General features: G+C 34.9%; 4 protein-coding genes across 8 annotated transcripts; 2 read left to right on the forward strand and 2 right to left on the reverse strand.

Moving 5' to 3' along the window:
- Positions 1–156: 156 nt before the first annotated feature.
- LOC138123640 (protein TFG-like) lies at positions 157–1,769 on the reverse strand. Of its 3 annotated transcripts, none has more exons than XM_069038415.1 (5): positions 1,624–1,769; positions 1,363–1,568; positions 979–1,224; positions 570–921; positions 157–521 (listed from the first exon to the last, which is right to left on the reverse strand). In XM_069038415.1, exons 2-5 carry the CDS (start codon positions 1,553–1,555, stop codon positions 317–319), a joined length of 996 nt encoding a protein of 331 aa, XP_068894516.1. In that variant the 5' UTR covers positions 1,556–1,568; positions 1,624–1,769; the 3' UTR covers positions 157–316. The 3 variants fall into 3 exon arrangements, with proteins under 3 accessions (XP_068894516.1, XP_068894525.1, XP_068894534.1); XM_069038424.1 differs by having other exon boundaries at positions 1,628–1,755; XM_069038433.1 differs by having other exon boundaries at positions 1,363–1,564; positions 1,628–1,744.
- Positions 1,770–1,922: 153 nt separating this feature from the next.
- Positions 1,923–3,764, forward strand: Cdc2rk (cyclin-dependent kinase 10). The gene is made up of 7 exons (XM_069038367.1): positions 1,923–2,084; positions 2,155–2,279; positions 2,337–2,409; positions 2,463–3,068; positions 3,121–3,339; positions 3,394–3,527; positions 3,581–3,764. Exons 1-7 carry the CDS (start codon positions 2,060–2,062, stop codon positions 3,614–3,616), a joined length of 1,218 nt encoding a protein of 405 aa, XP_068894468.1. The 5' UTR covers positions 1,923–2,059; the 3' UTR covers positions 3,617–3,764.
- Positions 3,765–4,105: 341 nt separating this feature from the next.
- LOC138123961 (nuclease SbcCD subunit C-like) lies at positions 4,106–12,673 on the forward strand. 2 transcript variants are annotated; one of them, XR_011156961.1, is made up of 9 exons: positions 4,106–4,682; positions 4,736–5,273; positions 5,333–5,975; positions 7,796–9,236; positions 9,582–9,955; positions 10,008–10,175; positions 10,229–10,465; positions 10,518–10,705; positions 10,758–12,673. XR_011156961.1 is itself a non-coding variant. In XM_069038853.1 (8 exons), exons 1-8 carry the CDS (start codon positions 4,630–4,632, stop codon positions 10,580–10,582), a joined length of 3,519 nt encoding a protein of 1,172 aa, XP_068894954.1. In that variant the 5' UTR covers positions 4,106–4,629; the 3' UTR covers positions 10,583–12,673. The 2 variants fall into 2 exon arrangements, 1 of the variants encoding a protein (XP_068894954.1); XM_069038853.1 differs by having other exon boundaries at positions 10,518–12,673.
- Positions 10,829–12,714, reverse strand: LOC138124022 (probable pyruvate dehydrogenase E1 component subunit alpha, mitochondrial). Of its 2 annotated transcripts, XM_069038951.1 has the most exons (7): positions 12,565–12,712; positions 12,394–12,494; positions 12,276–12,341; positions 11,832–12,224; positions 11,429–11,781; positions 11,233–11,377; positions 10,829–11,182 (listed from the first exon to the last, which is right to left on the reverse strand). In XM_069038951.1, exons 2-7 carry the CDS (start codon positions 12,424–12,426, stop codon positions 10,994–10,996), a joined length of 1,179 nt encoding a protein of 392 aa, XP_068895052.1. In that variant the 5' UTR covers positions 12,427–12,494; positions 12,565–12,712; the 3' UTR covers positions 10,829–10,993. The 2 variants fall into 2 exon arrangements, with proteins under 2 accessions (XP_068895052.1, XP_068895046.1); XM_069038945.1 differs by lacking the exon at positions 12,394–12,494 and having other exon boundaries at positions 12,542–12,714.
- Positions 12,715–13,285: the final 571 nt, after the last annotated feature.

The following is a 13,285-nucleotide window of genomic DNA, read 5'->3' on the forward strand; positions in this document are numbered from 1 at the left end:
CTAAAATAGATTTATAATGCCAAATCACAATATTGCCAACTAAAATGTCAGATTTTCATACAGTCCGAATTTGAAACAATCGTGAACGGATAATAGTGGAAATTTAAAATTGAGACAAACTATAAAGGTTTTTTAAAATTTGGAAAAATGTGTAAATTAAGTTCGCGTTTTGTTATTTATTAAAATAATTGAAAATACATTTTTATTGCTGTTACCCATTAGTAAATTGGTAAAAGATGAAAGATTAAGATAATAATAATTACAAGATAGCAATAAAGTCACGAAATACAAATAATTGATTAAAACAGCAAATAAATTATTGACGAGGTGGTAAATTATAGCCATGTTGTGGGCTTGGTTGAGTGTAAGCTTTAGAATAGGGATTCGCTTGTCCTTGCTGATATACCCCTGGTGGTGGATGACTGTACTGTTGCTGAGCAGGGTATGTGACATTACTTGGTTGAGGATTGGTATAGGTATTTGCACTGGAAACTTGAGATGGATCAACCTGTTGACCATACCTGCAAAAATGTAAATAAATCAAAAGAAGTACTTTATGCCCTTCTTACCCAGCATATGCATACTGCTGCTGAGGATATGGTACACTTCCATATCCCATCTGAGGATAGCTTGGGGTTGTCCTGTTATAATATTCATTCAAGTTATGATGACTTGTTGCAGTTGATGCAATTGGCTGTCCTTGAGGTATGGGTAAAACAGGACCTGGTCCAGGTTGAGGCTGCCCACTTTGAGGGTCATTATTGCTGCTGACTGGTGGAGTTGGAGTTGGTTTGGGGGCTTCTTTCACTTCTTCAATGCCATTAGGTTGTATTTTGTCCTTCAAAGGGTCAAACTCACTTGAGTTTACTTTATTCAGAGTATTTGAAACATCTACATCATTGCCAGATTTTTCTTCAATATCTAATTTAAAAAAATAAAAAAAAATAACAAGAACCACCAGTTATTTCATAATATTACTTGTTACTTGGGAAACTATTGGTGCAGGTGCACTTGCACCAATTTCCAGTGAATCCAATAATTGATTTACCTGATTTCTGATTGTTTTTAGTTGTTGTTTAAGTTTAATTACATCAGAAGAAGATAATACACTCACAGTCTCACTTTTGTTATCACTGTTTGGTAAGATTTGAAGCTTTAATATACGGCTGCATTGTATAGCAAATGAAAGATCTGAACTGTCAAAAATTGTGATGAGGTCACCATCTGGAACATACATTACTTTTAATTGATGTCATGAATTTAGATTATAAATTGCGTACAACACATATAATTATATTGTTTTGATGTCCCATGCTCTATTTAATTTTTAACGAAATACTACTAATTTAATAAGAGACATACCCTCATCTTTGTACTTAATTGTTATATCATCGTTAGCTAGTAATTTGCCTCTGAACACACGTTGCATCATCAAGACCAATTCATCATATGTGATTGCTTCATTATGTATCGGAATACGTCTAATATCATCCCCTAACTGCACTTTAATGATTAGTTTGCCACTAAGATCAAACAATTCACTCTTGGAATCCATTTTACTGTACTACCTTAAACACATAAAATAATTTGTTAATTAACGTTTATGCGTTTATTTATACTTACAGACGTTATTTAAATAAAAAATATATCAAAAACAATTTTCCGGTTTTTTGATGATTGACCCTCAAATTACGAGTTGTCAAACATCTGTCAGCTAAACGTCAAGCACAGACGTCAAGTCGCTGTACAGGAATGCCAATTGTATAATAATTGACAACGCTATTTTCTTTAAGTTTACGTAAATATTTATTTAATTTAAGGATAATTAAGAACCAATAAAAATTTAATTCAATAATTGATTGGCCTCCTGAAGGCTTTTTAAGAATTAATTTGTTCTTAAAATTTTAATTCCTACATTATTAATGAGATAAATTGTGTAGGAACTTTGTCGCAATAAGGTTGCAGCCGAATTTGTTTACGGGTTTTTGTAGAGTTTAACACATTCAAACTTTCAATAATTATAAAATTATAAATCTTTGGAGACCATTATAACACTAAGATGAATGCAGACGTCTTGAGAAAGTGTAAGTTATATTTTAAATATTGTAAGTTATTTAATTTTTCAACGCGCACTTAACCTATAAATGTATTCAGCTCCAAACAATAAAACTAATAAAGAAAATGAAAATGGGGCAGAACCTTCGGCTCCTATATCTAAGAAAGGTATACTGACTTCGTTTCTTACTGGTAAATCAATGGACATTCCAGATTCAGATATTGTATGTATAGCATTGTGTAACAACATACGAAGTGTACTTATCTATTTCACATTTCAGTTGGGACGATGTCGATTTGTGTCTGAGTTTGAAAAATTGAACAGAATTGGAGAAGGAACTTACGGCATAGTGTGTAAGTACATGAAAGCATAAAGTTTCAATTTTTGTAATTTTTTTCTCTTCTAGATCGAGCCAAAGATACCATTTCTGATAAAATAGTAGCCCTGAAAAAAGTCAGAATGGATTTAGAGCGTGATGGAATTCCAGTTAGTAGTTTGAGAGAAATTCAAGTTCTTCTCAAATGCCGTCATGAAAACATTGTACATTTGAAGGAAGTTGTGGTTGGTCGGAGTTTGGAGAGCATTTTTCTTGCAATGGAATATTGTGAACAGGATCTAGCTTCATTGTTAGACAACATGCAAGCTCCTTTTACAGAATCACAGGTCAAATGTATCATGCTACAAGTGTTGCGAGGATTGAGATACCTGCATCATAATTTTGTTGTGCATAGAGATTTAAAAGTATCTAATTTGCTAATGACAGACAAGGGTTGCGTTAAAATCGCTGATTTCGGTTTGGCACGGTGGTTTGGGGTTCCATTAAGACCAATGACGCCTCATGTTGTGACCTTGTGGTACAGAGCCCCAGAATTGCTTCTACAGGCCCCCACTCAAACTACTAGTGTTGATATGTGGGCTGCAGGTTGCATTCTCGGAGAGTTGTTAGGTCACAAGCCTTTGTTACCAGGACGGTCTGAAATTCAGCAGCTCGAACTGATTGTGGATTTGCTTGGTGTGTTGGTGGTTCATGTAAAATTAATTAATTTTTAAATTTTGTACATCAGGTACACCATCAGATGCAATTTGGCCAGGATTCAGTGAATTACCTGCTCTTGAAAATTATTCTCTCAAGCAACAACCATATAACAATTTGAAACAAAGATTTCCCTGGTTATCAGCTGCTGGTTTGAGATTATTAAATTTTCTTTTTATGTATGACCCTCGCAAACGAGCGACTGCGGAAGAATGTCTGCAGAGCAGTTATTTCAAGGAACCACCACTTCGTAAGTCATTTAAATAAACATTTATTATTTCTATGATTTGTTCGCAATTTCTAGCATGTGACCCAAAACTGATGCCCACATTTCCTCAGCATCGAAATATCAAAGGAAGCAAAACATCAGCACCTCCAGACAATGCCAATACTGGTGCTGGTGACCAAACTAACAATTTACCTGCAATTTCAGACTTGGTAAGTTGTTTGAATTTTAAGGAATGTTCGTTGCGATGTTTTATTTATTGCAGTTGGGTTCCCTTGTGAAGAAGCGACGAATCGAGTAAAAAACTTTTGATGATGAGATACAGATTTTTCAGATTATGTAATTCTTGTAGATCGTCTTTAGAAAACATTTGTGTTTATATATCTTATCATTCTATTATTAATATATTAATAATATTTTAAGGTATCAATAAACTATTATTTTTAAAATGCCAGAAATAACTTTTCTTATCGAATACCTGCTCCTGACAACTTCAGCGCTGTTTGGATTGGATGGGATTGGATTTTTAATAATCAAAAATGCCCGTTTACCTTCGTACCAACATTAACGAGAAAGAAAACACTATTTTTAAAGTTTAATTTTTCTTTTAATGTTGGTAGAGAAACGTTTCAAAACGTTTGCTTTCTGGAAACAAGCTATCAAGCTAATAAGATTTCTAGGTGAGCTTATTTATGCACTTAAAAATAAGCTACAATTTATTAGTTATCAAGATAATTTTAGGATAAATTACGTTTTTCAAACAAATAGAAAAGGATACAATTGATATTTTGTTGTTTCTTTTGAAAAAGGAAAAGTATTTGACTATTTGTAAATAAATGGTAGGAGCGGTGGGCTTACCTTTTTCCTTTTTTATTGTTGTATCATATTTTGCAAGAATCTAACCTAACCAACAAAATGTAAAGAAACGTGTATTTGTAATCTGTAAAGTCTATAAAAGGGTTAAAAAATTAATAACAAGTGCAGTATGGTTAATGAACGTCTTTTCAATTGAAGTTTTTCTTCAACGTATAAGTACAGGCAAACTTATTAAAGAAACGCTGTAGTTAAAATTTCGAGGTTATGTCTTGTTTAGCGGTATAATGAATTCAAGTAATGTTAAATAATACAAGAACCCTTTATATTTCAAATGATTTTTCGTAAAAAGAAACTGTGTTTGCATAAAAACTGTGATAAAAGATTGGGCGTTGTTTTGGGTAGTACGAAGTTTGGGAATTGTATTTAAGGATTGAGGTTAGTTTTTGGACGAACACCTCACGTTGTGCCTTACGTGAAGCGACGAACGTTAATCGCACAATGGAGAAGACACTTCAATTTTCAGTTGTGAAAGAAAAAATTATCAAGACCAAGTAAGTTTTATAAAAAATGGACTTTTTTTTATACTTACGCTTGTTTTTTTCAGTGAGTTGCTCAGGGTCTTGATGGAAAAAAATAAAATGTTAGAGAAAACACAACAGTGGACACAGCAGTTAAAAACGAAACTAGAACTAAGCAAGAATGAAGCTAATAAACTTAAATTAAAAAATGAAACAGTAGTTCATGAGCTAATGTCTACTGAAAACAAATACGCTTTACTTAATAAAGAACATGACAGATTAAAAGAGGATTTCAACCAACTAGAGAGTGAATCTAGCAAAACCATTAACAAATTACAAGTAAATTATCAATTGGCAAATCAAGAATTGAAAGAGTGGAAAGAAAAAGTGTCACAGTTAGAGACAGAAAAAGTCCCTTTAGAAGAAAATGGTTTCCTCTTAAGTGACACTGGAAAGAAAAAATCACGCCTTAAGAAAAAAGTATCGCCTGTTAAAGTCAAGATGACTCCTCAGACAGTTATCGAATTAAAAGAAGAAAAAGATAAACTTATTAATGAAAACAGTAATTTTAAGCTGGAAATTTATGAATTGAAAAAACAAATTGAGAACATGCAGGTTACTGAGGTGAGATTTTTTCCTGTATTAATGTTATAAATAAATTTATATTTATTGTTTTTATGTAGGATGAAAGGGCACTGAATAAAAAAATAGAGGATGATTTAAAAATGGTACAAGAAGAATTAAGAGCATTAAAAAAACATTCAAAAATAGAAATGGAAATGAAAGATAATAAAATAAAAGGATTTTTAAAGAAAATAAATGGTGTTGAAATAGAAATGAAAAAGTTACAAGCTGAAAATGAAAAGTTAAAAGAAGAAAATTGTTCATATAAAGTGGAAATTTCAATGTTGCTGGAAACAAATAATGGAAACGAAAAGCAATGCAGAGTGGAAGAAATTGATGTTTTGACAAATAAAGTTGGAAGTGGAGAAAACAGTAAAACAAGCGAAGAAAATGTTAATGACCTGGATAATATAAATCAACAGGTAATTTCATTGTCTGAGGAAAAAATTTCTAAAAAGTGTAATGAAACAATGAAAAATAATATTGGTGATGAAAGTTCATTGTGTAATGTCGAGACACTTAAAAAGTGTAATAAAGCAGTGGAAAATGATGATAGTAATAAAAATCAAGAAATTTTATTGTGTACTGTAAAAACACCTAAAAAACCGTGTTCTACTCCCAGTGATGGAGAAATTAGTGATATAATGAAGCAGATGGTTCTACCTGCTTGCTTATCACCAGTAAAAAGTCTACTTTATGAAGGTGAGTACTTTTTAGTTTTGCTAATTTTTTCATGATATACAGCCTGTCCCAGAACTGCCTCCCCATAGAAAACTTGCATAATATATTGAGCCTCAAGAGACTCCAAGATGACTAAAATACATTTTCCTGTAGGTCATATAATTGAGTTATAAATTTTTCAATTTCACCAATCCCAGAAGCTCATCCTCAAATGTGCACCTATTACTAAAAAATCGGACAGGTTGCTTGACAGTAAAAATTATTGATATCGCAACAAAATACGAAAATCCTGGCAACGTGTCTTGGTGTCGCAGAAAATAACGCGGTATTTAGCTGCAAAGACATACACCATGCGTTTTGCTAACAAAAGACATTCCAATGTGAATGTTATTAGGCGTTTTGATCAACAATTGAGAAAAAAAAATGTAACTGACAACGACATACGGTAGTTTTTAGTTACCTATTGCGTTGCTGCCATTTTGATTTTCAGTTTCTGAATTTTTTCTTTAACTGAAAGGTGCAGAACAATTTTTGTTACGAAATCGGGGTCTATGTTATGCTATGATACTAAAACGCCTGTCCGTCCTTTTTGACACACCCGATATTTCACGTGTGATAATAAGCCCGACTGAATTGAAAATGCAACCCACAATACATTTGCTAATCAAAGCTGAATATGGACGCAGACATAATCCAGGTTTGCAATGCCAATGTATTGTGGGTTGCATTTTCAATTCCGTCGGGCTCATTATCACTCGTGAAATACCCTGTATATTTACAGTAGTGAGCAATAAATTTTGGTTGACAATGTATTCTTTAACACAATCACAAGTGCAATTGTGCGAAACGATAATAACCCATAACATATTTTGTCATTAATGATTGTCTTCTTGCTTTAGTAAAATGCGATATTGAACAATTTTCAAAAAGAGCGCTTGACAATTCAATGTATTATTGATATTTTGTTGATATTGGACCTAATTAATTAGAGAAAAATTTTAACTTACAACAATACCAAAGAAATAATAAAGAATTTTGCCATCGTAAAAACAATGATTTCGATGCCAAATTAATTTTTTAACTTACTCACAGAAAGTTCCTTTGTTGCCGCAAGTGAACATGATTTACATGCTCCCCATACAATACCAAATATACCACGTTTGCCGAACAGATTCAGTATGAGCCCCTCTCTCAAATAAGCATTAAATCGGAATAGAATATTATACTGTTGGTAAACCGGTTTCACAGAGCTTCACTGGAAATCTGTCTGTCATTACGTATGTGTTCTTGTATAATGTTTATAGCTAGATTTATGTTTTGTCGTTTTTATTTGATTCATTTACGTTATGAAATGTGAACATTTTAAGATGCTAAACTGGTTTTTACGCAAACTGTAGGGCGCCATCAAGCCCCTTTCCACTAATCTTATTACCAAATCTGTTCACCAAACGTAGTATAGCGTTCACCGCTTGAATTGCGTTAAATCTAACGAATAGCGGGTAATATTAAAACGCGTTATCAGAAAGCGTTTTGCACCTAAAAAGATACAAGAATATTTACTTCAAAATTATACACACACTATCAAATCATTGGTTCTGTAACTCTTACTGCTTGTTTATTTACTGGTAATACATCCGAGACACTCAGCGTGTCGATATTTCACCGAATTTGTAATTTAACGACAATCGACATAAATCTGATTTTATTAAAAAAAAGTCTTCATAAGAAGAACGAAATATGAGGGGTATAAAAAGCATTTTTGTCATACGGTTATTATAATATTTTAATGTTATTATGAAATATTTTTGATGTTTACGCCATTATATTTTTTTATTTGTTAGGTGACTGTAGTGATGACGAAAATCTGCCGTTTGTGGAAGGGGAGGATACTTACGGGAACGAGAGAGTATCTCCCCCAACAGAATCGAGATCAGGCGATAAACGAATAATTTCGTATAATAATCCAGATTTAGTCAAGAGCGTAAATAGAAGACGAAATTTAATAAGAAGAAAGAGACTATTGGCCAAAAAGAGACGTGAAACACCGGATCTGTTTAGGGCTTTGGTAGCGTTAAAGAAAGCGAATATAAATTTCTTTATAAGCACCGATACAATACCTACTACCTACGGAGTAATTCCGCAAATTGTAAATGCACCATATAGGATTCACAGACAATGGAGACTTAACGAAAAGGAGAAAAATAATACAGTCACAAATGAACTGAAGTGTAATTTAAAATGCTGCAAAAATTCCTACATGCTACTGAAAGATCATGACGACGAGAACGCACCACTGTTGGGATTTTTTGACGTTAAAAATGAGACTTCTGCACGAACAGAGAATAGGTCTGAAGATCAGAGTGACGTTATTTGTTTGCAGAATTGTGAATCTCCCCAAAAACGAAAAAATACCGAAAACTTTACCACCACCGAAAAAAAGCGACAAAGTAGGCAAAATAAAGACGATAAAAATCAGAGTATTGGTAGTGACAGTTGCGAGATTGAATCGCCTGTGCAGGTAGAAATAGAAAACATTCCAGGGTGTAAAATCAATATGCAAAAAGACAAAATCGATCACAGTGACGTAACGGAAACATCAAAACATGTCGCTAATGTGGAGCCCTGTGATAAACCGGTGAAACTTCGTAGAAGTAAAAGAAAATGTAATTCAATCATGACTGCGATAAGAAATAAAAAAGCAGCAATAAGTAGGAAACAGAAAATGACAAAACCTGATTTGTCAATGTTAGACAGCGAAACGAGCGTTTCCGATGTTGAAGAAAATTCCATCTCTTCATTCAGAACAGTCTTTGGTAATGTGACAAACCGATCAAAATCTATTTGCACGGTTGCACCCAAAACCCCGAAAAATGACCAAAAGATTGATCCAAAAATTCAAGAACTTGTTCAAAGATCCGTGGCAGAAGAAAAATCTTCAAGAACCAGTTTCAAAAGGCCACTTTGCAGGACAAGGCGTTCGCTGCGACTAGTACAAACTCCACCGCTGGTCGATGACTCCTGTGAAAAGTTGACAGCGGATGAGGTACAAGAAGTCGCGAGTTACGAAAGTCCACAATCACCAACTTCAATTTGCAACGAACCGTGCCCAGCAAGTAGGCCAGTTTTAATACCTCTCGATCAAGCGCCGGAAAAGGTTGAGAAGATGCCAACGAGCAAGTTGGAAATGCTCTTCAACAAACTCATCGTTTATTCAGCGGAAGAGGAGGCACTGAACGAAGTTGTTCGTGAATTTTCGTTCCAGGACCCAGAGTACATAGCAGAGTAAGTTGATAGCACTCGGGGTACCTTTGTAAAGGTTATTTATGTTATATACCCAAAAAAGCCATCAAAGTCTTGCCATCATTCAGGTAATTTTTATCTAAGATTCAAGCATTATTTGTTTATGGTCTAAAGACTCTGAAGTAAAAACCATCTTGTGGGAATTGTAAAACACAAAATGTCACTGTTTAACGCTTAATAAATGACAGTAATGACATTTCAAATAAAAATTTGCTAAGACACCGACTTTTGTTTTTCATAAGTAACTATGATGGCATTTTTTTTAAATCATTTATAAATTAATATTTACAAAGATATGAGTTGTCGTTTTGATCATTTTGTTTTTAGGGCGATTCTTGAGAGAATTGCTGTGGATTATCACGACGCTCCTGACACCAAATACAGCCCCGCACCCCTCATGACCGACGTTCAAAGGACAATGTTGGGTTTCATGTCAAAGTTGGAAAACACAAATGTGATTGGTGTGTTCGATAGTTTCTTGACTCTAGCCGAACGGAGACTCTTATCGTGCAAAGTTTTAAACGAAATCGGACCGATAACCAGACTTTATTTAGCCACGTGTAAACTTGAAAAAAATTTAACGAGAATGCGTAAATTGTGCTGTGATGTGTTTTATTTTTGTGGCGATTTTGCGGTGCCATTTCTTTTTATCGTTTTGACATCGTGGACGGAAGTATTGCCTCACGAGTTGAACTCTAATGGTAATATCTAAACAAGTAATTTTATTTCGGCACCTAAAAACTTGTGTTGTAGATATGCCGATAGCACGAGTTCTAGTACAAATTGTGTATACGAAAGATTGCAACAAGCCAGGATATAATTTACTACCACTGCGAGATCTGCTAATAAAATTTTATGGCTATCCAACGGAGAGGTGGGATGTAGACGAATTTTTCAAGGAACTGTATCACGAATATTTAAGTAGGATTATCAATAGGTTTGTGTTGGTGGTTTTGATTATCTTTTTATTGCAGGAAAACCAGTTCGATCATCGGAACTTGCACTATTGTTGTATTGTAAAAATCGTCCGGAAAAATGGGTTCATGAAAAGTTTGAAGAGTATCTGAAACCGATTGTTAATCAAGCTCCTTCAGAAAATTTTAAAGCCGCTGTAGTTATTTTGATAGGTAACTTGTACAATCGATTCAGCTCCAAATCAGAATTTAATTACCTCCCGATGATCAGGGAATGGTTAACAAGTTTACTAAATGGTAAGTATAGTCAACTTCGGTTTCAAATGTTCACTTAAATTTCGCTTTCCAGAAACGGCGCCCGACGTTATTAGACGTAGTGTTTACTTATGTTTAAGTAGACTTAAGAAAAAATAAATTTTTGTAGAAGTCAAATTTTAAAATTTATTTTTTAAACAAAAAACTTGTTGAAACTTTGCGATGACTTTTTGTTGTGCGAAAGCCGTGGACTGTTACTCATAGTATCAGAAGACTATGAAGGTTTTGTCTTAATAATACAAAACTAATTCAAGTGCAACAGTATTATTTTCAGAGTTCAGATTTTGCGGCAGTTGTTAATACATCCGTAATGGCAAGTGTTCAGTTTGAGAAAAACCACCCAAATTAAACTCGTCCTTTTATGTTCAATTTCAAATAAATACACTGCATCTTACACAATTTTTGATAAATTTAAAATGTATTGGAGTCATATTTACAGTTTAAAAATGTTGTAAATGAAATTTTTACAATGAATTAAAAAGTTATTTATAAATTATAAAATGCAACGTCTTACTTAAAATTAACGGCTTTTCCGATTCTTTTGTGCGACAGTGGATCGAAAGGACCGATATTTCTTACTTGGTTTTCTAAAGGAAGCGAATAAATATCAGCAGTCAATTCTTCCAGAGGAATTTCTTTGTCAGCCTTTGCTTTCTTCGTGGCATCGTCAACTACACTCCTGATTTCTTGATCGATAGTCTGCAAGTACAAAATAAGCCTTTTTTTTCAAATAATAAATCTAATTTGACCTTCAATTCGTCAGCTGTGACCAGGTTTGCGGTGATAATTTTCTCTTTAAAGGAAGTAATCGGGTCTCGCGTTTGACGCACTTCTTGGATCTCGTCGCGTGTTCGGTAACTAGTTCCTGGATCTGACATCGAGTGACCCGAGTACCTAAACGAAAACAATCCAAATACTGTGTCCAGTGTGTTTGAAAGAAAATACCTGTAGGTGGCGGCCTCTAATACTATTGGGCCTTTGCCAGTTGCGCAGTGTTCAACGGCAAACCGAGCTGCCTCCCGTACTGCCAGAACATCCATACCGTCAATCCATATCCCGGGAATGACGTCACCTCTTGTATAATACGCCGTATTCGCCGCAGCTCTCGCTGCGCTCGTACCCATGCCATATCCGTTATTTTCGCAAACGAAAATGCACGGGATGTGCCATAATTTAGCCATGTTGAAGACTTCAAACACTTGACCTTGATTAGCCGCGCCATCTCCGTACAGAGCGACGCATACGCCATCTGTCCCTTTGTACTGAGCTGCCAGAGCTATTCCTACACCTAGTGGCACCTGCAACGTCATTCTCGCAAACTTGACTTTTAATTTTGATGCGTTCAAACCTGAGCCCCTACGATACCATTTCCACCGTAGAAGTTCTTGGTGTACATGTGCATCGAACCACCTTTCCCCCTAGCACAGCCAGATTGTCGTCCGGTCAGTTCCGCAAGAACCCCCAAGGGGTCAACGCCCATTAAGTGGCTCCAGCCGTGGGCTCTGTACGCGGTGATCACGGCATCGTGGGAGCGCAGAGCGGCCTTGATGCCGACCGCGACGGCCTCTTGACCGGAGTATAGATGGCAAAAGCCGCGAATAATCTTTTCTTTGTACAAATTACCCGCGCTTGTTTCCATCCTGCGGACGGTGTGCATTTCGTTATAGTACTTGAGGGCGTCATCCCTGGTGAGGCTGACGTTCGTCCCGGGACCCTGCTCTAAATTGTGCAAACGGAAGGGCTGCAAACACAATCAGTTACGTAATGTTGGCGAAGTGCGGCTTCTACTCACTTTGGTTTCAAATGACGACTCTGTGGCATAATTGTTTTTGGAGGCGGAAATCAGACCCAAAGCTTTCTGTGAAGAAAATTAGATTAGCAGCCAGTTAGTGATTTATAATTTTATATACATTTATAATACGCTTATAAACTATATTCTTCATTGTGGAACACTCGAGAATGCGATCGATCGTCTTGCAATTGTAGACCTTAATTTAACCTTGCCCAAGTTCTATCCCCAAAAATGTTTAAAAAAATATATTTTCTAGATGGACTTACTTTATGACTTAAAACTTTTTTACCAAAAGATCTTGCACAGGTCGGTAACATCTTAAAAATTTCTGACGGTGCGCTTAGTCTAATTAACAGATAACTTGTATGGACGTCCTTTAAAATTTTTGGTTAGGGAAAGGTCGTCGCTGATCAGCTGTTCACGACATGTCAATCACTAAATGTCCATCCTTTTCTTACGTGCTTCTCTAGACAATGATAAAGCTATATGGGATTAGGAAAAAGAAAGGAACAGTGTTTGGCGGCTAATTTAAAAATAATGATCTTGACAAAATTGTATGCATTCCATAGATTTTTAACCTAATGTGGAAAATTTCAACGCCTAATGCCAATTTCTAGAGATAATTGTACTTTCGAATAAAAATGATTACGCGATCCTGCTTCATTTTATTGTGTAGCTAGCTATAGGCATCACGTGATATCACCTGGTCGTAATAATGGTTGCAGACGTTGAGTGTTTTTATATAAATTTTAAATCAATTTTGGTTTTTCATTTCCACTTAAGATATCTGACAAATCAATTTTAACTAAAAATAATGACTTAGTAATATTGTAAAATACAACAAATCTGAAATATTGAACTAATATCAAATGTTTTTTTTCTAGTTATACAGTGATTTGCTATTAATTAGGAATCTGTTTGTATTTTAAAGATTTTAAGCGATTTGGAGCCTTTAAAGGGGTCGTCGAACAAAAAAACGTATTCAACTCGTTCGTGTAAATTAGGCTTTT

The sequence above is a fragment of the Tenebrio molitor genome, chromosome 1 (genome assembly GCF_963966145.1).
Source record: "Tenebrio molitor chromosome 1, icTenMoli1.1, whole genome shotgun sequence".
NCBI classification, from domain to species: Eukaryota; Metazoa; Arthropoda; class Insecta; order Coleoptera; family Tenebrionidae; genus Tenebrio; species Tenebrio molitor.